Source organism: Myotis yumanensis, unplaced genomic scaffold, assembly GCF_028538775.1.
Source record: "Myotis yumanensis isolate MYYU_CA2020_CCGP unplaced genomic scaffold, mMyoYum1.0.hap1 SCAF_2, whole genome shotgun sequence".
In the NCBI taxonomy this organism is placed as follows: Eukaryota; Metazoa; Chordata; class Mammalia; order Chiroptera; family Vespertilionidae; genus Myotis; species Myotis yumanensis.
The window spans coordinates 132,753,811-132,780,576 of record NW_027223753.1 but is presented as its reverse complement, the minus strand read 5'-3'; the positions used below and the strand labels follow the sequence as shown (position 1 = coordinate 132,780,576).

At 39.3% G+C, this 26,766-nt stretch overlaps 2 protein-coding genes across 5 annotated transcripts in view; one reads left to right on the top strand and one right to left on the bottom strand.

The window, feature by feature from the left end:
• Nucleotides 1–26,766, bottom strand: part of ARL13B (ARF like GTPase 13B) — an 86,335-nt gene that overhangs the window by 18,688 nt on the left and 40,881 nt on the right. For both annotated transcript variants that reach the window (XM_070406038.1, XM_070406039.1), the window contains exons 4-5: nt 1,258–1,363; nt 15–217 (exon numbers count right to left, since the gene is read on the bottom strand). In XM_070406038.1, coding sequence (XP_070262139.1) covers nt 15–217; nt 1,258–1,363 — 309 coding nt within the window. The remainder of the gene's footprint in view (nt 1–14; nt 218–1,257; nt 1,364–26,766) is intronic.
• STX19 (syntaxin 19) lies at nt 6,977–24,332 on the top strand. Of its 3 annotated transcripts, XM_070403508.1 has the most exons (4): nt 6,977–7,035; nt 7,187–7,259; nt 18,085–18,270; nt 22,780–24,332. In XM_070403508.1, exon 4 carries the CDS (start codon nt 22,793–22,795, stop codon nt 23,675–23,677), a length of 885 nt encoding a protein of 294 aa, XP_070259609.1. In that variant the 5' UTR covers nt 6,977–7,035; nt 7,187–7,259; nt 18,085–18,270; nt 22,780–22,792; the 3' UTR covers nt 23,678–24,332. The 3 variants fall into 3 exon arrangements, 2 of the variants coding, with proteins under 2 accessions (XP_070259609.1, XP_070259610.1); XR_011470122.1 differs by lacking the exons at nt 6,977–7,035; nt 22,780–24,332 and adding an exon at nt 22,671–22,773 and having other exon boundaries at nt 7,046–7,259; XM_070403509.1 differs by lacking the exons at nt 6,977–7,035; nt 18,085–18,270 and having other exon boundaries at nt 7,046–7,259.

Below are 26,766 nucleotides of genomic sequence, written 5' to 3'. Positions count from 1 at the left end.
ATTAATCTACTTACCTTTCTTCTCGTAATTTTCGCACTCGTTCAGCCCTTTCTCGTTTCTCTTGTTCCTCAAGAGCACGTTGTTCTGTTGTGTCCTTTTGGATGCGTTCATTTAAGGCATCAAAGTCTTTTGCAATGATATCTAGCAGCCAATAAAGGCCTTTTTTAATGGACTTGTCAATTTTCTTTCCAGATCCCAAGATTGCTGAACAAGGTTCCTGAAAAACACCAATTTATTTGGCTTAAACATTAAAACTAAAAGTTCTCCACAAAAATCTACTCAAAAACCATTAAGTATAATTATTGGTAAATCAAAATTAACCCATTAAATTAATTATATAAAGCACCTGCTTATTTAACTTACAAAACATACCATTGAAATGACCACTAACATTAGTACATAGGAGCTGAAATATTTCAAGTACAGTATCTGTAAGCTATGAGAGATACTATAACACAGGAAGTCAACAGTGCCAGTTAAAACAAACTCACTGGAAGACAAAATCAAACTTCCAGTCCTTAAGGAATTTATAGGAGTAAACATCTTTTAAGATTGACAGTCTAATGTCCATCTTCTGAAGCCAGAATTAATACTTAAATCTTCTGCCCATCTTTCTTAAGATTATATAACTCTCCTGATAAGATTTTTCAAAACTCATTGCAAACCTCTCATATGTTTAAATTTTGTATTTATATGTTTTATTTACCATTTAAAAAATCTGCCTGGCTGGCATGGCTCAGTGGTTGAGCATCAACCTATGAATCAGGATGTCACGGTTCATTGATTCCCGGTCAGGACACATGCCCATGTTGTGGGCTCAATCCCCAACAGCAGGCAAGTAGGAGGCAGCCAATCAATGATTCTCTCTCATCATTGATGTTTCTTCTCTCTCCCTCTCCCTTCCTCTCTGAAATCAATAAAAATATATTTTTTAAGAATTATAGCAAGACGTGTTTGTATAGCTTACAAATCCTGTCAGCAATGTCTTAAAAAAGCAAATCTAGAGTCTTTAAAATCTCAGAAGACAGTTTATGGAAATCAATAACAACTAAATAGAAAACAAATATTACAATATAAAATAATAGCAACAAATCAGTGAGAATGTGATTTCCTGGGTAAAAAAAAAAAGTTCTTTTAAAACACTAACACATTATTTTGTTAGCTGTCTGCCACCTAATTGCCTTTCACCTTTACAAAAACTAAGTTATACTGAACATATTTCATAGGGGAAAAAGGAAAACAAACCCCAACACTTACTATCTGACAGAGGCACTTGTGTTCGTTGACCATTTTTTCCAGAGACAGACATTCAATCACATCAGCTTCTCCTAAAGCCCCTTCCTTGTCTTGTTTATTTGCCAACCTATAGAGACATAAATAAAGTGTTTTTATAGCAAATGTGTAATCAGACAGCCACTTAAAAATATTTTCACCATGTTCTCATCCCAAAGTTTTAAACCTATTGACTACAGAATATACTGGTTTAAGAGAGTACTACAGAATCTATTTCACCATTTTTTCCTAAAATAAGTTCGTGAGAATTGACCTAAGAAAGAGAAGTCAGGTAGGTTAAGAAAACAAGCAATAGGTCAATAGGCCAACAAGATAGAAAAAGACTAGTTTTCATACCCCTCAGCCATCAATTCTAATTTTCACACTATGTCTTTATCTTCTTAAAATACATGCATCATGATGCAAATATGCTTATCTTATGTCCTTATCTTCTGAAAATACAAAATATTCTTTTTTTAAATACTCAAATGTTCATTCTGAGCTTGTAATATTTGAGCTCATCTGTATTTCCAGTGTGTGAATGTGTCCGCATAAATCATGCAATTTACTGGAGAGGTGGAGCCACTTCTGTCTCATTTACTTTGTATAGCATTGCACATAAAGAACATTATATTCAATTAGAAACAAACTGGGAAACAACAAAATAAAAAATATCAAAAGTTCTTTATATATATATATATATATATATATATATATATATATGTGTGTGTGTGTGTGTGTGTATATATATATATATATATAATTTATTATTATTATTGATTTCCGAGAGGAAGGGAGAGGGAGAGAGAGAAACATCAATGATGAGAATCACTGATCCGCTGCATCCTGCTCGTCCCAAACAGGGGATGGAGCCTGCAATCCGAGCATGTGCCCTTACTGGAAATCAAACTGTGACCTCCTGGTTCATAGGTTGATAAGCAACCACTGAGCCATGCCAGCCAGACCAAAACAAGTTCTTTTTTAAAAAAAATATATTTTATTGATTTTTTTACAGAGAGGAGAGTGATAGAGAGTTAGAAACATCAATGAGTGAGAAACATTGACCAGCTGCCTCCTGCACACTTCCTACTGGGGATGTGCCCACAACCAAGGTACATGCCCTTGACCGGAATCGAACCTGGGACCCTTCAGTCCGCAGGCTGACGCTCCATCCACTGAGCCAAACCGGTTTGGCCAAAACAAGTTCTTAAAAAAAAAAAAAAAAAAAAAAAAGAGTTATCACAAAATAACACAATTTGCTATCAGATGGCAGAGGTCAAAAAGTTTAATAACACGCTGTCTAATGAACCCTTATCATCTATTTTTAAAAATTATCCACATGGCCCGGCTGACATGGCTCAGTGGTTGAACGTCAGCCTATGAACCAGAAGGTCATGGTTCAATTCCCAGTCAGGGCACATGCCTGGTTTGCTGGCTGGGGTTGTGCAGGAGGCAACCGATCAATGATTCTCTCTCATCATTGATGTTTCTACCTCTCTCTCCCTCTTCCTTCCTTTTTGAAATCAACAAAAATATATATATATATTTTCTTTAAATTATCCACATGGTGCTGGTTACTTTGAAGGCATCTGGTTGTACCATTTAGTGATGTAAAACGGATCAGTGGATTCAGCTGGAGTCAGCCTGATTCAGCCAAAATAATTCCATCTAATGAATTTAGTATCCACTGATGACCTTTGCTAAATTCCATTATTTTATAAGAGCTTATAAAATATGACTTTTCTAGTTCTATATTCCTTTTGCATTTACTGGCCGAATTTTTGCTAAAAAGTAAGCTTTCATCAACTACTTGCTTACTCTTACTTAAATGCAATTCAGAGAAAAGTCGAGGTAAACCTGTGATCCTTTGGCTTCATTTCCTAACTTTCATAATAATAAATTGATGCTCTATCAACCTCCAAACGTGATCAAGTTGCTTTCTTTGGTTTGTGGGGCACACAATTATGAAATAGATTTTTAAAATATATGTTTCACTCTACTGTAGTTACTTTTTAAAGATTTTTTTCATTGATATTTTGAGAAAGAGATGAAATGGGAGGGAGAGAAGAAGAAACATTGATGTGAGAGTGAAACATTGATCAGCTGCCTCTCACACTGCCCATACTGAAGATTGAGTGGTGGGAGGGGGGTTATTTTTGAGGCTCAAAGTTACACAATTTGGTCAGTGGGAGTCCCCATGGTGTTGGCTTCTGTGTTCTTCCTGTACAACTTCCAGAGTCTCTGATATCTTCTTGCTTTTTTTGTAAGAAACAATATTCCAATATTCCAGATGGAATCATCCATCTCCCTAAGAAGCCCTTGTTCCTTTCAGTGAGGACTGATATTTTAAAGACCATAATCTGGGTGCTATGAACATTTACTGCTATTGACTTGCCATTGTTTTCTAGACCCTTTCAGTGGACAAAACTGAGGGGAGGGGTGTATTTTTTTAAGAAATAAAATTTTAAATCATGAGCCCATATTAATTTTTCCATTTTTAATCAAATATTACTACGTTCTACTTAACTTCTTAAATTGTATCACTTTTTTCTTATGCTGAAAACTATAGTTCCTAATAACACTGACATTGACTATTTGCTTTATCCTATATAATAAAGCAGTAATATGCAAATTGACCATCACACCCTCACAAGATGGCTGCCTATGACTAGGCTGGCAGGGGGGTTAGTGAAGGACGACCAAACAACTGAACAGCAGGCTGTGTGGGGCGACCATGTCAGTGGGGGGCCATGAAGGGCAACCAGGCCAGCCGGGGGGCAGTTGGGGGCAACCAGGCCAGCAGGGGGGGCAGTTAGGGGCGACCAGGCAGGCAGAGGGGGGCAGTTGGGGGTGACCAGGCCAGCAGGGGGGCAGTAAGAGGTGACCAGGCCGGCAGGGGGGGGTGCAGTTGGGGGGTGACCAGGCCAGCAGGGGGGCATTTAGGGGCAATTAGGCTGGCGGGGGGCAGTTAGGGGCAACTAGGCTGGTGGAGGGGGGCAGTTGGGGCAAACAAGCCGGCAGCAGGGGCAATTAGGGGCAACCAGGCCAGCAGAGGGGGGCAGTTAGGGGTTATCAGGCCAGCAGGGGGGCAGTTAGGAGTGACCAGGCCAGCAGCAGGGGCAGTTAGGGGTGACCAGGCCAGCAGAGGGGGGCAGTTGGGGGTGAGCAGGCCAGCGGGAGGGCAGTTAGGAGTGACCAGGCCAGCATGGGGGGGGCAGTTGGGGGCAACCTGGCCAGAAGGGGGGCAGTGAGGGACTAGGCTAGTGGAGGGGGGAGGGCAGTTGGGGGTGACCAGGCCGGTGGGGGGGCAGTAAGGGGAGATCAGGCCAGCACAGAGAGGCAGTGAGGGGCAACCAGCCTGGCAGGGGGGACAGTTAGGGGCAACCAGGCAGGCAGGCAGGTGAGCAATTAGGAGCCAGTGGTCCAAGATTGTAAGTGGGATGTTCGACTGCCGGTTTAGGCTGGATCCCTGGGTTCAGGCCTAAACCGGCAGTCAGACATCCCCCGAAGGATCCTGGATTGGAGAGGGTACAGGCTGGGCTGAGAGGACCCACTCCCTTGCATGAATTTCACGCACCAGGCCTCTAGTCCTACAATATATATAAATGTCAACACAAGAATAATGATATCGTTGTAATTAACTCGTTGTAATATACTCTTATGAGTAACTGGAAAGGGGCAAAGGAAAGGCCAAATGTTAGAGGCATGCCCAATGAAGTCTGGGTAAATACGGAAGGTACTTACTTGCCTGTCAGTCACACCTGGGGACAGGTCATTGGCCAGGATAGGTGTGGCCACTGCAAGTATAGGAAGATTTGAGATATCTAAGCTCCTAAACAAGCGTTTGCTCTCTTGCTTCTTGGTTCCTGCTCCTGTCTTGCAGGACTCTCATGCTCCTGCATTTGCCAGACCACACACACAATGGACTATTGGACTGCAACTAGCCTCATGCAAAACCAGACCCAGCTACAACATGGAACAGAAACTCTGGACACTGGCTTTGCTTCTAGCTCTACTGAATCCTCAGCTGCACATTATCCAGGACTGGATTAAGGGAAATGGGACTTTGGAAACAGAGGGGTATAATTCCACACAAATAAAGCTTTCTACCACATCTCATCCTCCTGTGAGTGCCTCCGGAAATGCTTATTCCAGCAGCAGCACTCCAAGAACCCCACTCCCACTATGGAGAAAGACTATCCACACATTTCTCCGATAACAATGCCAGTATTATTAAAAATAAGATTACTAAATGTAGGTTAAAATCTCTTTGTGATTATTCTTGTCTCTAAAATATATTCCACAAGAAATGCACAGTCAAAATACTGACTTTTAAATCAATTAAATAATCCCTCTCTGGTTACAACACCATCTAGATATATAGCTAGGTTCGCTTTTTCAGGCTGCTTTTGCTTTTTAGTTTTATTTTTTTATTTTAAGATTGAATTTTTAAAACATTTGCGTGGTTCCAAAGTCAAAACTATAAAAACAAAGTACAACCAAAAGTATTACCCAACTCGGTCCCTTTTCTTCTTTCTATTCCATCCATTCTCCTATAAGTAACCCTTTTCATTCCTTTTTAGTTCACCATCACCGCCGCCCCCCACCCCCATTATTTCTTTTTGAAAATATAAACATGTGTTTGTGGAAAACGATAAAGGTCACAATTTGGGCCCTATAGATATTCACTGCTATTGACTGATTGGGAGATGTTTGTGTATGTGTGTCTCCACACTCCCTTGCTTTCTCAAAAACTAGAATGTTATATATACTCTTGTGTACCACCTTCTGTTTTTTTTAAACAGTAAATCTTAAAAGTGCCCTGAAGTAATGTAAAGACGTTTTCTTTATTATTATAGTCTTTATAAATGAGCAAAATGCTCATAGGCTGTTTTATCGTTTATTCATCCAGGCCCACTCTGAAGGAACTTTTGGGTTGTTTCCAGTGTTTTGTTTTCACAAGGAGTGCTGTGAAGAATAACTGTGGGAACGAGTTATTTCTTATTTTCGGAACAGATTCCAGGAAGTAGGGATATTAAATCAAAGAATAAAGGCAAATGTCACTTTGATAGAAATTATACCAGTGTCCCTCCTCTTACCCTCAAATCACAAAAATCAGGCAGAAAAAAAGGGACGGTAAGGAAATTTACTAATGTTAGAGACATTTCATTTCTAATTTTTCAAATGTCTCACTCTGGTAAAAATTAATTTTGAATTGTTATATTGATAAAATAAACTGCATAACATTGTGGCCCAACTTTAGTTTTTCTATTGAAAACTCTGGAAGAAACTTATTTTAAAATAAAAATACCAAGTACAATAACAAGAAAAGTGGGGTGGAAGGTTTAAAGATAGGAGCTCTTTTCTGGCAGTTGTCATTCTGAAAATCAATGATCTTATGAGTGAAGCCCTTGGGATTTCCTAAAATAGAATAGAATTCAATCATTTTAAAGTAAATGGAACAAAAAGCTTTTACACCAAGCTTCTTTCCATTCCTATTTATTCTGAATTCTGTATATTTTAGCAAGTTTTTGATACCTAAAAAAAAACCCAAAGAAACCTTTGTTTAATTACAACCCCCTTTTTATTAACTACTGTATTTTATATGCAATATAGAAATGGAGTTACAGAGCCTGTGCCAAATACTCTATGTAGGCAGTTTAACAAGGACTTCCTGTTACCAACTAGCTCCAATGAAAATGATCTTCCTTTAATCTAAAGAATGGGCGGTTAACTGGCAGAACCGGATTCTCCAGGTGTGAAGTAAGCAATTTGTTCTTCTCAGCAAAAGGACAACTTTATCTCTAACTTATTTGGCTTCATAATTTGGCTTTCAATTAAGTTAATGATATGAAAATGTACAGAAATTGCCTGTGAACTATAAGATAGAGACAAATTGATCAAAACGTTACAGATGATAGGTTTTCCTCTCACAAGCAGGACTCCAACACCGCAGGTGGAAAAGCAACAAAAGGAACAAGACAAAGGTAATAAACCACTCTTTTCTGTGTTTTTTAATGTGAGACACCCGTAGCCTGAAATTTGTGGCATTTAAAAATAGCTCAATAGATAATTAAAATCACTTGTTTTGTTCAGATTTGGACCAGGCTACCAGCAGCTGATCTGCTCATATATATTGCTAATAAATTGAACAGGATCTGGGTTTAGAGATCTCAGAAATAGATGACCATAATAAAATCAACTTCTTCTTTTAAGTCCTTTAAAAAGGAGCTTCTCATTTTGGAAACACTGGAAATTAGAATCCTATAAAAACAAACTTAAAATTCTTTTATAGACTGGTTATAAATTAGTCATACTGTGCTTGCTTTAAAGAACAATTAACATCGAATTCTGAAAAGAAGCTTATGCCCAAATTTGACACATATGTATAACCTTTAAAAACTTAAGTTAATTTTGTAGAAGGTCTTAATAAATTTATTCATTGTTGTTTCCCAGAATATTTTAAAGTTAATCTGAGGAAATTAGAACATAATCTTGTAAAAGGACCACTGTGAAATATGAAAGTATTAACTTTTAAAATGTTTTAGCTAGTATATTAAAAGTATGTAATTGTAAAACTTAATATATTATACTTGATTTGACAGTTTTACATTTTTAATTCAGAATCATTTAATTGCTACATATATATGATTTCTAACACTTTCAAAATAAAGCAATATATATAGAGAGGCTTAACCAAAACACAGTTTATTTTCTGACATTTCTTCAAAGTTATAACTGCTACCAGAGAATGTATGTACAGCATACTTTCATCAGGTAAGAGTCTTAATATTTAAGCAAGTCAGTTAACAATTAACTTACTTAAACTAAATAAAAAGTAAAATAAAATAAAAAGGCCCTGAAGGACTGCATTACAAAAACATCATTTAATGCAAACTTTGAGAAAATATATACAACTTGCAATAAGTTGTTTTTTTCCTCATTTAAGTAGCCAAAGTGGTGACTATTCCAATAACATCAGCTCCTTTCACCTTGAACTAGGGAAATTCTGCAAGCGGGTCTCATTCACAAAAGCCAAAAATAAAATAAAATGCCCCATTTTATGTTAGATAAGAACTGGTTCTGGTTACACTTCTTGAAATATTTTATTTAATCAATATAGTAACTATAAAAAGAAAATACCTTTAAAAATCTATAAATCTATAATGTATCTATCCCAGGGTGTATTTCTTAAAGCACTAGATAATTTTTATTTATATTCCTATTCCTGAAAATGTTCTCTGTCTGCATTAAGGTGGAGAAACTTTTAGTTGAGTCATACAAGTTTACTTTTCTATTTCCCAAAACAAACTGTCAAAGTTGATTAGCATGTTTAAAAATTAATATTCTTTCTTTTTGCAAATATGTTTAACCTAAAAAATATAGTCAATTATTGACAGTAGAATTCAAAACAGTATAGTAATGTATTAAGTTAAACATGCTGAAATATGATTCATATTTGAATAGAACTCTTCCAACATTAAGAAAATAAATTTAAGGCATAGTAAAGATTTTATAAAATGGTAGTCTCATCTATTTCACCTAACCTAAGCAATTAAATGATAACAGGGAGCTTAATATTTTACGTTCATAAACTTTGTCTCTTCTACCTTTTAAATTCTAATATGATTACATGTCTCACTTTGCCTAATATTCTATTTTATAAAGATATATTTTAAATTAAGCAATTAAATTGCAAATAGTTATACATGTACTTATAAGTATGTAACTACTAGAAAGTACAATTTGCATACAGCATGTTAAGTGCACTTGAGTACCTACATTAAGTCAATTTCTGCAGAAATGAACAAGGACTTGAGGAGCATTCTGAATTGTTAGCTCTGTAAAGATAATCATTATGGCTCTGGCCAGTTTGGCTCAGTGGGTGGAGCATCAGCCTGCGGACCAAAGGGTCTGGGTTCAATTCTGCTCAAGGACATGTACCTTAGTTGCAGGTTCCTCCCCGGCCCCGACCCTGCTTGGGGCTCATGCAGGAAGCAACCAATTAATGTCTCATCGATGTTTCTTTCTGTCTTTCCCTCTCTATTCCACTCTCCCTAAAAATCAATGCAAAAATATCCTTGGGTAAGGATTAATAACAACAAAAAAGATAATCATTATGACCTTCAGTCAGGATGAACAGAACAGAAATTCTTCCCTCTTCTACATACAGAAGTGTTTGATATGATCTTGAGGAAAGAAAAGACAAATTTTAAAACTACATATCATATTTGAAGTAAAGAAATTTCCAACTACCAGAGATAAGGAGGGAACATAATCATAACCAAAGCAGAGAGCAGCAATTAAAGCAACCTCATGAGCTACTAGAAGCTGAGTTTTAGGTTTTTTTGCATAATAGGGAACTAAAACTGAGCTTCCTAGATGAAGCATCAACCAGAAAGAATAGAACACAGTCTATATACAGAGATAGGAAAATCTCTGTTGGCTTGTCCAGGATTACAACAAGAAGTGAGGGATCCACTCAGGCTATAAAAATTAGGCCCATATTTATACTGCCTGAGTTACTCCATGGGGCCCCCAAATTAGATAAGAATGTATCCACATGCAGAGCACTGCAGGCATTCTTGTATAATGTAATTCCCCACTGAAGATAAACTACTGACAAACTTCACTAAGTCCACTTGTCCACCACCAAGAGAAACAGTTCATGACTACAACAAAGATATTTATTCCTCAGAGACCAAAATAACCTAATAATGTAAAGGATCTTTAACATAAATACCCTTTAACTATTCAAAAGAAATAAATGAAGACATGGGACCCATAAACTAAGATGAACACAGTATATAAGCTTTATAGTTAATTTTATATAGACATCACTTACTATATTATGCATGCCATGATATAAAGACCTAAAAGGAAATGTTTTTCCTATAGTATAAGTAACATACAGAGATTCATATAAAAAAAAAGATTCAGCATCTTTACTTCGTTTTTTTCCTAGTCAAATTATTAAGATTAATGAATACAAAATACATATCAATATATGTTGAAGAGTTCCTCAAAGTAACTTTTATTCAAATATGAAAGTATGGTACTCTTTCAGGAAACTGTTCTTCCACAGACAGGAACCCAGGGAAAGACAACCTTTACAAGGGTCAGAGTCAAAAATCTTGGTTTCCACAATCAGTGACAGTAACATTCACCTTCCTAAAGTATTTTGTAAAGGTATACTGTGCTACAATATCAATTTGAAATATTCTAGTTCTTAAAAGCAAAAAATTTAATCTATGATGCTTTAGAAAAATAGGCTTTTGATGGAATTGGTCATTTATTTCTAATTTTTTTTTAAAAAGGAAGATCTATCCAGCCATAAAAATGTTAGAGGGGGTTGTTTCAGAAAGTTGGAGACCTTGTAGTTTTTGAGAAATTTAAAGGTTGCTAGATGCTTCTTAGCAGTTATATAAACATCTTAGATAGAAGTTGATTCTCATAAATAAAAAATCAAAATGTTTTGTTTACATTCCCCCTCATAGCTCATTTGAGTCTCCAATACTGTTGCTCTTTTCTTTTTCCCATATTATCAGTATCACAAGACCATTTAAAAAACAACAACAGTGCACAAACAGCACATCTGCTATATACTTTGAAGCTATAAGAATTCATAGTTTCAGGTTAGTACAAGTGTAGGAAACAGGCTCGGCTAGTATGGCCCAGTGGTTGAGTGTTGACCTATGAACCAGGATGTCACAGTTTGATTCCAGATCAGGGCACATGCCTGGGTTGCGGGCTTGATCCCCAGTGTGGTACGTGCAGGAGGCAGCAATCAATGATTCTCTCTCATCATAGATGTTTCTCTCTCTCTCTCTCCCTCTCCCTTCCTCTCTGAAATCAATCCTATATAAGGGTAATATGCAAATTGACCCTAACGGCAGAACAACCAGGAACAACCAGTCACTATGATGTGCTCTGACCCCCAGAGGGCAGACACTCAATGCAGGAGCTGCCCCCTGGTGGTCAATGCACTCCCACAGGGGGAGCTCCGCTCAGCCACAAGCCAGGCTGATGGCTGCCAACACAGCGGTGGTGGTGGTGGTGGGAGCCTCTCCCACCTCCTCCTCAGCGCTAAGGATGTTTGACTGCAGCTTAGGGCCACTCCCTGCAGAGAGTGGGCCTAGGGCAGGGGTGGGCAAACTTTTTGACTCGAGGGCCACAGTGGGTTCTTAAACTGGACCGGAGGGCCAGAACAAAAGTATGAATGGAGTGTTTGTGTGAACTAATATAAATTCAAAGTAAACATCATTACATAAAAGGGTACGGTCTTTTTTTTTTTAGTTTTATTCATTTCAAACAGGCCGGATCCGGCCCACGGGCCGTAGTTTGCCCACAGCTGGCCTAGGCTGTCAGTCAGACATCCCTTGAGGGCTCCAGGCTGCCAGAGGGATGTCTGACTTCCAGCTCAGGCCCAATACCCCGGGAATAGGCCTAAGCCAGCAGGTGGACATCCCCGAGGGATCCCAGACTGCGACAGGGTGCCGGTCAGGCTGAAGGACTCCCCCAGAGTGCACGAATTTTCATGCATCAGGTCTCTAGTACATATATATTTATAAAAAAGAATAGGAAACAGAAATCTCTGTATGTAAATAGGAATGAAGTATACTTCACTTCCATCTATGTTATCTCAGGCTATGACTATGAGCTAAGGCAGAAGAAATTATAACAATCACAGTTTCTACATGATGTCAAGGATAGAATTCAAAATTTCTCAGAGACTTCCTGTGATCTAGGTCTATGAGATCAGTACTAATTCCTTTTCCTTTTCTCAACTGTAAAGTGTTTAGTTTGGTCTGATTAAAGATCCTAATAAAGCTACAAACAACATAATTATTTTGGATCTGATACGCTATTTTACCTTCTATAAGAATTTTTTCCTTTTAAACATAGTATCTATATAATAAAAACCCAGAGGTTGTGACACTGTAATGACCAAAGACCGGTCACCAGGAGGCTGTGCATACGGCGAGGTGCGCACGGGTGGGCAGGGCTGCGTGCGCGGTGAGGCGCATGTGGGTGGCCGGGGCCGCACAATTTTGCACACTGGGCTTCTAGTTTATAATAATATTTGATACAGATCAACTTCATTTGTATGTTTCACTAGGATAATCCATCACTATGGATTAGGAAAAAAGAACAAGTCAGGCAGATTTATATCTGAATGTAGGCTCTGCCACTTTGTAGTTGTGTGGCCTCTGGCAAGAAACTTTACCCTGCAGACACTAGAAATATTTAAGGTAGTTAAGGAAGTCACCATCCAAATAAGGGGAACTTCAAAGAAAAAGTATACAAAGAAAATGGAGAAGCTGAAGTTCTTTTAAAAAATTAAGATCTGTGGCCCCCAAGAAAATCCTAAACACATGACTTTTCAGATTGAGAAAGCTACTAAGTGTCTAGCAAATACTGCATAAGGACATGCCCTGGGCTTCTTATTGTGAAATTTTAGAACACCAGAAATAAAGAGAAAAGGAAAAAAGTTTCATGAAAGGAAATTTTTTTTTTAAATCTCAGATTTTACACAAAATATCAGGAATCAGACGGCAGATTTCTCAAGGGCAACAAAAGAAGTTAGAGAAAAACAGCAAAATTTTCAAAATGCTAAAGGAATATATTATTTTTAAGTAAGAATTATATCCACAGAAAATATATCATTAAGGTGTAAAAATAGAATAAAATATTTTCAAAAATAGAAGTTGTTAGCACATTTACATTTTAAAAGGAAGTATATGGCAGGAGACATACTAGAAAGGAGAAAAAAAAATTCCAACACAACAGCTATGTGGTAAATCAGGTCAAGATAGAGGGATCCAGGGAAGAAGTCTCAAAAGATGAAATACTACAATGAAAGGAAAAAACACAATACCTGCTATATTTACTAGTAAATGAATTAAGAGGATATTTTCAGCTCAACTTAAGAGTTTTGGAAGGAATTAGTGATGTATATGTAGAAAATGAAGCAACTGAAAAACTTAGGTAATTAATAATTTCAAGAAAAATTAAAAAGTTTAATGGTTCTTGATCATTGTGATGATTATATGGGTATGTTCACTTTGTGAAAAATCATCAAATTACACATTTTGTTTTAGGCACTTTCTGTATATGTGAAAGTACATCATTGAAAAGCTTCCCTACAATAAAAGTGTAAATCTCTTAGCTCTAGCGGCACCACAGAAATGGCCTAGAAACAAACAAAAAACTTATTTGAGAAAGAAAGTAAATAGTACGTTAGGTGACTCTAATGCAGCGTGGGCAAACTACGGCCCTCGGGCTGGATCCGGCCCATTTGAAATGAATAAAACTAAAAAAAAAAAAGACCGTACCCTTTTATGTAATGATGTTTACTTTGAATTTATATTAGTTCACACAAACACTCCATTCCATGCTTTTGTTCCGGCCCTCCGGTCCAGTTTAAGAACCCATTGTGGCCCTCGAGTCAAAAAGTTTGCCCACCCCTGCGTCTAATGTGTATGATATTTGGTTATAAATGCAGACCACTGATTAACCCAAGACTGTGATATAACTATATTGAAGTAAAAATTGAGGAGATGGTGGGATATAAAAAAAGGTTAAGTCCACATCTTTCACAACAGATATTCAGAATAATTTTTAAATCTAAAAAAGCAGAAATACCTACATAAGCAGATTACCAAGAAATAGGGAGTTTAAAAGCAACTCATATCTTAGGAACAATGATTCCCTTTGGGAACTGGGGACTGAAAATGAGGTGTGATGGGGCAGGCAGAGGTTGGCTGTATATATCGTTATAAGCATTGAAACGATTTGACTTCTTAAGCTGTGTATATGTAGTAACTTGATGAAAACGAAAAGCATTTGAAGAGAGACAATTTGGCCCTAGCTGGTTTGGCTCAGTGGATAGAGCGTCTGCCTGTGGACTGAAGGGTTCCGGGTTCGATTCTGGTCAAGGGCACATGCCCGGGTTGCGAGCTCGATTTCCACTAGGGGGCGTGCAGGAGGCAGCCAATCAATGATTCTCTCTCATCATTGATGTTTCTCTCTCTCTCCCTCTCCCTTCCTCTCTGATATCAATAAAAAAATATTTTTTAAAAAAGAGAGACAATTTGTATTCCCACCAACAGTACACCAGGGTTCCCTTTTCTCCACATCCTCACCAACACTTGTTGTTTATTGATTTGTTGATGATAGCCATTCTGACAGGTATGAGCTGATTTCTCATTATAGTTTTAATTTACATTTTTCTGACAATTAGTGACCTTGAGCAGCTTTTGATATGTCTATTGGCCATCCATACGTCCTCTTTGGAGAGGTATCTATTCAGGTCTTTTGCCTATTTTTTAAATTGGATTGGGGTTTTTTTGTGTGTTGAGTTTTATAAGTTCTTTATAAATTTTGGATATTAACCCCTTATCAGATCTATCATTGGCAAATATATTCTACCATTCAGTGGGTTGTCTTTTCATTTTGTTCATGGTTTCCTTTGATGCAGATTGGTGCAGCCACATGGAAAGCAGTATGGCCTTAACCAAAAACAAACAAACAAACAAAAACTGTCAACGATTCCACTTACACTAATTTGGAAGAATATACGTAGTACCTCTATGTTCATTGCAGTGTCATTTACAATAGACAAGATTTGGAAGCAGCCCAAGTGTCCATCAGTAGATGAGTAGATAAAAAAAGCTGTGGTACATTTACTCAATGGAATACTACTCTGCCATAAAAAGGAAGAAAATTTACCCTTTGTAACATTATGTCTGAACCTGGAGAACATTATGTTAAGTGAAATAAGCCAGTCAAAGAAAGACACTAGTAAGTACCATATGATTTCACTCATATGTGGAATTTAATGAACTGAACTACCAAGCAAAATAGAGACGGACTCATAGAGAGCAGGCTAACAGCTGGATGTGGGTGTGGGTGGGGCATGGAAGACTGAACAAATAAAAATAAAAAGAGAGAACTCATTGCTAAGGACAATAGTGTGGTGATTGCAAGAGGGGAGGGGATGGGTGGAGGTAGAAGAGGGCATAGAGGGGATAAATGGTGGCAGGAAAAATAAAAAAAATTTAAAAAGCAACAATTTAAAAAAGGAAAAGCTATGGCTATATCAAAAGTGACATGATATCTTAAACACTTTTTAAAAATATATTTTTAAATTTTTAATTTTTAAAATTTATCTTTTATTGTTGACTGTCTTACAGATGTCCTCTGTTCTCCCCCCCCCCCCCCTTTATTTCCTCCCACCCAGCCCCCACTCCACCACAGGCCTTCACCACACTACTATCTGTGTCCTTGGGTTATGCATATATGCATATAAATTATTTGGTTAATCTCTTCCAGCCCCCACCCTTCCCTCTGAGATCTGTCAATCTGTTCCATGCTTCCATGTCTCTGGACCTATTTTGTTCATTAGTTTATTTTGTTCATTAGATTCCACATATAAGTGAGATCGTGTGGCATTTATCTTTCTCTGACTGGCTTATTTCGCTTAGCATAATCTCCAGGTCCATCCATGCTGTCTCAAAGGGTAACAGACCCTTCTTTTTTACACCTGCATAGTTGTCCATGTGTAAATGTACCACAGCTTTTTTTTTTAATTCTTTTATTGTTTAAAGTTTTACATATGTTTCCTTTTTCCCCTATTGACCTCTCCCAGCCCACTCCGGCTTCCCAGCACAGGCCCTCACCCCCTAGTGTCTGTGTCCATTGGTTATGCTTCTTCTATGCATGCATACAAGTCCTTTGGTTGATCTCCTACCCCTTCTCCCCCCTCCCATGCTTCCTTCTGAGGTTTGATGGTATTCAATGCTTCTATGTCTCTGGATCTTTCTACAACTGGCTTATTTTGCTTAGCATAATGCTCTCCACGCCCATCCATGCTGTTGCAAATTATAAGAGTCCTTTCTTTATTACAGCAACATAGTATCCCATTGTGTAGATGTGCCACAGTTTTTTAATCCATTCATCTGCTGATGGGCATTTTGGCTATTTTCAGATCTTAGCTATATAAATAATGCTGCTACGAATACAGGAATGTATATATTCTTTCTGATTGGTGTATCTGGTTGCTTAAGATATATTCCCAGAAGTAGGATCACTGGGTCAAAACGCAGTTCCATTTTTAATATTTTGAGGAAACTCCATATTGTTTTCCATAATGGTTACACCAGTCTGCATTCCCACCAGCAGTGTTCTAGGGTTCCCTTTTCTCCACATCCTCACCAGCACTTGTTGTTTGGTGATTGATGGTAGCCATTCTGGCAGGCATGAGGCAATACCTCATTGTGATTTTTAATTTGCATCTCTCTGATGATTAGTGACATCAAGCATTTTTTTATGTCTATTTACCATCTGTCTGTCCTATGTGGAGAAGTGTCTATTCAGGTCCTTTGCCCATTTTTAAAAAAAATATATTTTATTAATTTTTTACAGAGAGGAAGGGAGAGGGATAGAGAGCTAGAAACATCGACGAGAGAGAAACATCAAGCAGCTGCCTCCTGTACATCCCCTACTGGGGATGTGCCCGCAACTGAGGTACATGCCCTTGACCGGAATTGAACCTGGGACCCTTCATTCAGAAGGCCTTCGCTCTATCCACTGAGCCAAACCGGTTAGGGCTCCTTTGCCCATTTTTGATTGGACTGTCTTCCTTTTGTTGAGTTGCATTATATATTTTGGAAATTAATCCCTTACCAGATATATCATTAGCAAATATGTTCTCTCATAGTGGGATCCCTTTTCATTTTGATGATGGTTTCTTTTGCTGTGCAGAAGATTTTTAGTTAGATGTAGTCCCATTTGTTTATTTTGTCCTTTATTTCTCTTGGCCTAGGACCATGGTCGGCAAACTGCGGTTCGCGAGCCACATGCGGCTCTTTGGCCCCTTGAGTGTGGCTCTTCCTAAGCCTTAGGAGTACCCTAATTAAGTTAATAACAATGTACCTACCTATATAGATTAAGTTAAAAAAAAATGGCTCTCAAAAGAAATTTCAATCGTTGTACTGTTGATATTTGGCTCTGTTGACTAATGAGTTTGCCGACCACTGGCCTAGAAGATGTACCAATGAAAATTCTGCTACGAGAGATGTCTGAGATTTTATTGCCTATGTTTTCTTCCAGGATTTTTTATGGCTTCACGATTTGCATTTAAGTCATTTATCTATTTTGAGCTTATTCTTGTGTATGGTGTAAGTTGGTGGTGTAGTTTCATATTTTTTTAACGGTTTCAAGAAATTTATTTTCTATTTTTTGCTTTTACAGTTTTTTTTTTTAATTTATTTTTGTTGAATGTATTACAGATGTTCCCTTTTTTCCCCTTTGACCCCTTCTAGCCTGCCCCAACTCCCTGTCCGCCCGGCCTGCCCCAGGCCTTCACCACATTATTGTCTGTGTCCATGTGTTATGCATGTGTACATATAAGTCCTTTGGTTAATTCCACCACTGCCTTCCCTCTGAGATTCAGTAGTTTGTTCCATGCTTCTATGTCTCTGGATCTATTTTGTTCATCAGTTTATTTTATTCATTAGATTCCATATTTGAGTGAGGTCATGATATTCGTCTTTCTCTGACTGGATTATTTTGTTTGGAGGGGAAGAGACAGAGAGAGAGAAACATCAATGTGATAGTTTCATTTTTAATTGTATATTGTCCATCTCCCCTTGGATAGTAAATTATTCAAGGACAGGTATTATTGAAAATACAATACAGCACTTAAAACTTTGCATATAGTAAGCCATAGTAATTAATTGTTAAAACATCAGTCCTTTAAAAACAAAGGAATATTATCAGGACATTGGTTTAACTTTTTATGCAATGCAGGCATCGTTTTTACATCCTCAACTGGGTCATCATTGAAGATCATCTTGAACATCTCCAGTGATGGCAAGCTTATTACCTCATGAAGCAGCTCATTCCATCTCAGGACAGTTCTGCTTGCGTGAAGAGTCTTCTTTATACTAAATTAAACCTCTCTCCATATAATTTCGACCTTTGGAGTTAGGCCAAGTAAGTCGAATTCCTTTTACATATCCAGTCTTACACATTTTAGAAAACAGTTGTAGATATTGCCCATATCTTCTCTTTTGCAGGACAAATATTTCCATTTCTTTGAATAATTCTCCATATATTACGTATGGTCTTCCAATCTCATCCTTTCCATGACAGTTTGGAAATTTCTAATTTATGAACTTTCGTCACAAAATACCACATTCAGAACTTAACACAATCCCTCTCCCATTTGCTTTGGCTAACAGAGTCAGTGGAACAAATACCTTTCTTAGCACTATTACTCATGAGAGCAAAATGACTATTCCGATAGTTCTGATAGAAAGCTTGTATTTAACTAAAATCTCCAGTAATTTTCATTTTGTAGATGTGAGTTTGTTTTCTAAACAACTGGTGAACATTTTATATCTACCCTGATTAAACACATTGTTGTAACTTTTAGTATAGAGTTCCATGTTATTTTAATCTTTGAATCTCAACTCTGTACTTCCACATAATAAAGACCCCTCCAAATTCTGTGCCATCAACATATTTGATAAGCATGCCTTTATAAGAACATCTAAATCACTGATAAAATATTTGCATAAATAGCCCCAGCCAGTTTGGCTCAGTGGATAGAGTGTCAGCCTGCGGACTGAAGGGTCCCAGGTTCAATTCCCATCAAGGGCACATACTCAGGTTGCAGGCTCAATCCCTAGTAAGGAGTGTGCAGCAGGCAGCCAATCAATGATTCTCTCTCATCATTGATGTTTCTATCTCCCTCTCCCTCTCCCTTCCTCTCTGAAAGCAATAAAAAATATATTTAAAAAATATTTGCATAAATATATTAAAACTGAGTCCCATAGCATAACAGCATAACATTAGAGTTCTTTTCTTGTGATTGATATTGATTCAATGTGTAGTTCAATGAGCTATTTGTAGCTCCCTTAACAGCTTCTTCTTAGCTGCAAAAATATGATGAAAGATACTATTAAATGCCTTTCTAAAGTCAAGATGCTCTATAAAAATTAAATATTTTATTAACAAAGATTGCTTTTTATTCACTTCATTTCGGATATATATATATAAGTATATATCATTACATATAAATTATGCACATCAACTTAATCCTGTGGATAACTACCAACACAATATCAATATTATCAGTGCCCCTAAAATAAGAATTTATAATAATACTAGAGGCCCTGCACGAAATTCGCAGTCCGGGAGCCCTCAGGGGATGTCCGACTGCCCACGGAGGCAGGAGAGGCTCCCGCCACCGCCGCTGCGCTCGCCAGTCGTGAGCCAGGCTCAGGGCTTCTGGCTGAGTGGCGCTCCCCCTGTGGGAGCACACTAACCACCAGGGAGCAGCTCCTGCTTTGAGCGTCTGCCCCCTGGTGGTAAGTGCGTGTCATAGCAACCGGTCATTCTGTCATCAGGCCAAGACTGGCCCTCCGACATTCCCCAAGGGGTCCCGGATTCCAAGAGGGTGCAGGCCAGGCCAAGGGACCCCACCAGTGCACAATCGGTGCACAATCGGGGCCAGGGGAGGATGTGGGAGGTTGGCCAGCTGGGAAGGAGCCGTGGGAGGGCTCCAGGGCTTGTCCTGCCCCTCTTGCTCAGTCCCGATCGGCCGGACCCCAGCAGCAAGCTAACCTACCAGTCGGAGCGTCTGCTCCCTGGTGGTCAGTGTACATCACGTCGACTGGTCGACTGTCTGCCACCTGGTGGTCATGGCATGTCATAGCAAGCAGTTGAGCGGTCTTAGCATATCATTAGCATATTATGCTTTGATTGGCTGAACAGCTAACCGGACAACTGGACACTTAGCATATTAGGCTCTTATTATATAGGACTAGAGGCCCAGTGCACAAAAATTTGTGCACTCAGGGGGGGAGGGGTCCCCCAGACCGGCCTGTGCCCTCTCGCAGTTTGGGACCCCTTGGGAGATAACAACCTGCTGGCTTAGGCCTGCTCCCGGGTGGCAGAGGGCAGGCCCGATCCCTAGGTGCAGCCCCTGGTCAGGCTCAGAGCAGGGCCGATTGGGGAGTTGGGGCGCCGCCCACTGTCATGCACAGAGCAGGGCGGATCGGGAGGTTGCGATGCCACCTTCAGTCACGCTCAGGGTAGGGCCGATTGGGGGTTGGGGCACAGCCCCCTGTCACACTCAAGGCAGGGTCGATGGGGAGGTTGCGGCGCCACCCCCTGTCACGCACAGAGCAGGGCCGATCAGGGGGTTGGGGCGCTGCCCCCTGTCACTCACAGAGCAGGGCCAATCAGTGGGTTGGGGCGCTGCCCCCTGTGACTCACAGAGCAGGGCCGATCAGGGGGTTGAGGAGCTCCCCCCTGTCACTCACAGAGTAGGGCCAATAGGGGAGTTGGGGCACCGCCCCCTGTCACACACAGAGCAGGGCGGATCAGGGGGTTGGGGCGCTACACCCTGTCACACTCAGGGCAGGGCCAATGGGGAGGTTATGGCTCTACCCTGTCACACACAGAGCATGGCCCGTGGAGGGGGGTTGGGGCGCCACCCTCTATCACCCACAGAGCAGGGCCGATCAGGGGTTGAGGCGCCGCCACTGTCACACTCAGGGCAGGGCCGATGGAGAGGTTATGGCTCTACCCTGTCACACACAGAGCAGGGCCCGTGGGGAGGGGGCGGGGGGGCGGGGGGGGGGATTGGGGCACCGCACCCTGTCACACACAGAGCAGGGCCGATCAGAGGGTTGGTGCACCGCACCCTGTCAAACACAGAGCTGCAGGGCGATCAGGGGATTGGGGAGCTCCCCCCTATCAGGCACAGAGCAGGGCTGATCAGGGGGTTGGGGCGCCTTCCCCTGTCGCCAACAGAGCAGGGCAGATAGGGAGGTTGTGGCCCGCCCCCTGTCACACACAGAGCCGCAGGGCGATCAGGGGGTTTGGGCGCTGCCCCCTGTCACGCTGATCCCGGTGCTGGGAGCCTCGCTGCTCTGCTGATCCCAGTGCTGGGAGGCATATTACCCTTTTACTATATAGGATAGAGGCCTGGTGCATGGGTGGGGGCTGGCTGGTTTGCCCTGAAGGGTGTCCTGGATCAGGGTGGGGGTCCCCAATGGGGTGCCTGGCCAGTCTGGGTGAGGGGCTTAGGGCCGTTTTCAGGCTGGCGGGTGACTGAAGCTCCCAACTGCTCCTTTTTTTCTTTTTCTTTTTTCTATTCTGGGCCAGCTTTAGCTCTGAGGCCTCAGCTGCTGAATACAGGTTTCTGGCCTTTACCTTCTGTATTTGATACAATGTTGCGGTCCGGCTGGCTGAAGCCCGGCTGACTGAAAGCCAGTTTCTAGGGTTTTGTTTAGCTTCTATATTTGCAACATAGTTGCTTAGAGTTGCAGCTGAGAGGCCGGCAAGTCAGGCGGGGAACGTTGGAGTTCGCCATCACTGGAGCAAGCAAGCCTCCCTGTTCGCTTCAGTGCATGGCTGCCGGCCGCCATCTTGGCTGACAGTTAATTTGCTTAAGGATATGCTGATTAGCCAATGGGAAGGGTAGCGGTCATATGCTAATTACCATGTTTCTCTTTTATTAGTGTAGATATTCTCATGTTTGTAAAAATTCTCTTAATATAAATTTTGTTCTAAGACAGTCTGGATATCTTTGCAGAATAATGCTACAATTGAGAAATCAGCAAAATCAGACCAAGACTAGGTTTCCATACGTATGCAATGGATAAGAGAACAAAACTATATCAAATAGTGTGTTACTCTGGAAGCCTCAGTTATTTTAAGATAAATTTAACATTATCTATATTGCTTAAACCTCTCATATGAAATCTTCCCTGTCACTATACTGGTTTTAATTAAATCAAGTATATTTAGCAAAATGAGTACATGGACCAAATTAACCCATAACAGTAGCTTTAGTAATAAGGGCACATCCAGGTGCCCTTTCCACTTTAAAAGTTAAAGATATGGTCAAGTAGAATCTTCCATTCTAGGACATATCTTCCCATATAAAAAAAAATCTATTATTATGTGACAGCATCATGACACAAAATATTATTTTGGGGCAGCCCAGCCAGTGTGGCTCAGTGGCTGAGTATCAATGCAAGCATCAAGAGGTCACCAGTTCTATTCCCAGTCAGGGCACATGCCCCAATTGCAAGCTCATCCCCAATAGGGGGTGTGCAGGAGGCAGCTGATCCATGTTTCTATCTCTCTTCCTCTCCCTTTCTCTCTCACTAAAAATCAATAAAAAATAACTTATTTAAAATTATTTTGGGGCAGTTCTATCTCTGTCACTACTTTCTCAGCTACTTCACACAACTGAATGGACTCACAGTAGCCCCACAATCATGCAAAGTAATTTAGACATTATTTTACATCACTATTTTATTGATGCTTATGAGGAAATTCTTACTGATTTTTCTAATTTTTTAACCTCTTTTCAGAAGACTAGGAGGATTTCTCTGGGATATAGATACAGCTTTGTGAAGCCAACTGATCCATGGGGAAATGCCCACCTTTTCTTTGTTCAACTCAACCATTTTTGCTTCCTAGGAATAAAGGGAAGATGAAGGATCGACTTCAAGAACTAAAGCAAAGAACAAAGGAACTCGAACTCTCTAGAGACAGGCATGTGTCAACTACAGAAGCAGAGGAACAAGGAAGGATCCTGCAGCAAGCTGTTATTTATGAAAGAGAGCCTGTAGCCGAGAGACACCTACATGAGATCCAAAAACTTCAGGAGAGTATTAACAGTTTGACAGACGATGTTCAAAAATTTGGGCAGCAACAGAAAAGTCTGTTGGCTTCAATGAGAAGATTTAGTCTCCTTAAGAGAGAGTCGGGCATTACGAAAGAGATTAAAATCCAAGCAGAATACATCAAGAGAGGTTTGGATGATTTGGTAAAAGAAGCAAAAAAATCAGAGGCTGAAACTGGTCCATCATCAGTGGTCACAAGGATACTTAAATCTCAGCATGCCGCAATGTTCCACCACTTTCAGCAAACCATGTTGATATACAATGACACAATAGCAGCAAAACAAGAGAAGTGCAAGAAATTTATTTTCCGTCAGCTTGAAGTTGCTGGAAAGCAAGTGCCCGAAGAAGAAGTAAATGATATGCTTCATCAAGGAAAATGGGAAGTTTTCAATGAAAGCTTGCTTACAGAAATCAATATCACTAAAGCACAACTCTCAGAGATAGAACAGAGACACAAAGAACTTGTTAATTTGGAGAACCAAATGAAGGATTTAAGGGAGCTTTTCATTCACATATCTCTTTTAGTAGAAGAACAAGGAGAAAACATCAACAATATTGAAATGACAGTGAATGGTACAAAAGAGTATGTTAACACTACTAAAGAGAAATTTGGCCTAGCTGTGAAATATAAAAAAAGAAATCTTTGCAGGGCACTGTGTTGTTGGTGTTGTCCATGCTGTGGCTCAAAATAAAGAATCTGTTTTAGAAAACTCTTCAGCTTTAGAATGAAGGATGCCCTGTATTTCAGTATCTTGTTTTTCTTCATTTCACAGATTCATTCACATACTTTCTTATTATTGTTATAATTTCCTCCTTTGGTCCTTACCCACTAGAATTGCATACCCTTCCAAAGCCAGTGACATAAAACATCTTCATTTACTAAATTAAAAACATTATGCTTAGCTGTTGAAAGTGAGGTGAATGATCTTGTTTCTAATCAGGTATCAAGCTCTACCATATGTTTTTGTAATTTCCAATGTCTTTAGGAGATGAACATCAGTAAGTGACAACTAGTTAAACATTCTTTTGGTTCATTTGAGAATATTTTGGTAGGTAAGAATTGTTTAAAATAAGACCTCAAAGGATACTATATTCAAGCAAATTTAACGGCAGCTGTATCAAATCTTTTATGTTCAGATATTGCAGATAATTCAGTGGTCAACTAAATCCTGATAAAATCCAGCTATGTACTTGATGAAGACTCTAGTTGGTAACTGGGAGCTGAATCTAGTTTAAAGCCTAAGAAGGCAAATTAAGGCACTGTTTTCCTGAACTTGGGTTCATGCAGGACACCGTGTAACATACAGAGCAGGAAGGTTGGGAAACGAAGTAAAAAATAAAGGTATTCTCAAAAGTTTCTCCATCACTTTTTTGTAAAGCCAGACACTACACTAGGGGCTAGGGATATAACTGGAACTCACAAAGGCATAGAAATCTGTAATTCACATTCTAGTGGAGAAAACAGATAACAAACAAATACAAATATCAGATCATGCTGTCTTGGTAAACTTAAAATAAGGGTATGGTGAGTTAGAGAATATCACTACCAGAGTGGCATCTTTGGGCTGGGTGGTAAGAAAGGTAATATTAAGTGAAAATCTCAATGATGAGGACAAGGGATGGTATCTTCCAGGCATAGGATACAAACAGTAGAAAGACCCTGAGGAGGGTAATTTACTCTGGGCAAAGAAAAATGAATAGTACAGCTATATCACAGTGGCTAGAAGAGCACTAAGGCAACAGATGAAGTTAAGAAAGATCAGCAGGGGCTACAGTTAAGAGTCATGTAAGTCTGAAAATTACAGCAAGTATAATCAATGAAAAGCCCGCAGATTATTTTTTGGCCTGCAAATGTTATATAATCTATATCTGAGAAAAGTCATTCTATTGTATGCAGAGTAGGTTAGAATGGATTTGGGGCAGGTGAGTGGAAAATAGGCATATAGGTATAGAAAACAATTGGAAGGTTAATGAAGTAGTCCTCATAAGAGATGACAGAGGCTTATGCTAGGATGGGAATGGAGGTGGTGATGGTAGTAGAAGCAGTACTCATACTCAAGATGAATAAAGTACTTGCTATGTTCCAGCATAGTTCTAATAATTTCACAAGTTTACCAACAAGAACACAGATATACAGCGAGGTTAAGTAACCTGTCCCAAGTCACAGAAACTGTATGTGGAGAATCAGGATTTGAACTCAGGCAGTATGATTCCAGAATCAGCTATTAACTACAATATACTACACAGTGGTGATTTAAAAAAAAAAAAAAAATTAGACTAAACTGTGATAGATTTAAGAGGTAGAAACTACAGGGTACTGATTAGATGATATTGCCATTTATTGAGATGGGAAAAGACAGAAATGAAGGTTTGATCAAGGGAATCTGTGATGATAATAAAATGTCCAAGTGGAAGTTTCTAAGATATTAGTTAAATCAGTAGCAACTCAGGGCTGAAAGTATAGATTTGGGTTATCTGAGTAAATAAATGGTATTTAAGATCAGCTGACTTTAGGATGAAGTCATCTAAAAAGTATATTAAAAAAACTGGAGGCCCAGAAAGGAGCCTGGGGTATTTAAAGCATAAAAGGAGTTACTGAGAAGAAACCATCAATAATGTAGAAACCAAGAAATGTGCTACAAAATGCAAAAGAAGTGTGTTTAAGGGGAACAAAGTTGAGGAAACTGTCAATTTTACAGTTTGGCCAAGTGATAAACAAGAATGGCAAAGTGACAGGGGATTTGGGAACATGGGGATATTTTGCTGAATCCAACAAGAGCAGTTTCAAGCAATTTTAGGGATGGAAGCACAAGTGGAGTATATTGAGGAAAGAATATGATATGAAGAACTACAATGGCCACTACAGACAATTCTTTCCAGAAGTTTGAATAGACGACTATAAAAAGGAGTCAAGAACTGGGGAGGGATGTGGAGTCAGGACTCTGTAATAATTAAAGCTAAGAAACATGAGAGCACATTCTGCTATTGGGAATAATCCAGAGAGAAACTCTTAAAATAACAAAGGTAAGAGAGAACATGGAGGAGTAGAAAGGGGTGGGATCTGGAGTACAAATGGAGAAGCTGGCCTAGGATAGGAGCAGAAATAATTATTCCATATTATAGGAAGAAAGGAGAGGGCTAGGAATGAAATCGGATAGTTGAGCAAATTTGGTGTGGGAAGTGAGAATTCTTATAAATGACGGTTTCTATTTCCTCAAGGAAGCATGAGGCAAAATTAGTAACTGAAAGCACAGTCGGATTAAGAGAGAACAGAAATATACATACACATACCTCCTAACACTGTAATTTTTAATTTATAAAATATAAAGAAATTGAAGAGCTTTCCACTCTGTCAATTATCAACTATTACTGAAGAAAAAGATGTTTCACATATGCCAGCTTTAAATGTTTCAGGAACATTATAACAAAGATAAATGTAGAACTGATGATGAACTCTCCAGGTAATGAGAGGTAGCAGATATATTTCTTCTGCCCCTTCCAAAGCTGTGCTCTATCCTTTTATCTAGTGCCTTCCCCATATTTGTTAACAACTGTTCCTAATTTTTTTATCATGAAAACAGAGAATATTAAGTACTATGTAATGTTCATTAGCATAATTATATCCAGATGGATTTATAAAATAATAATTTTCTAACAGCACTTATAGCTATACTTCGCATTTTAAAGCAAGACTTCAGCACAGAAATTTTCACAGCAATGTAATCACATACAACTTTGCTATATTTTAAAACCATAGTATCATCCTAACTTAAGCAACAAA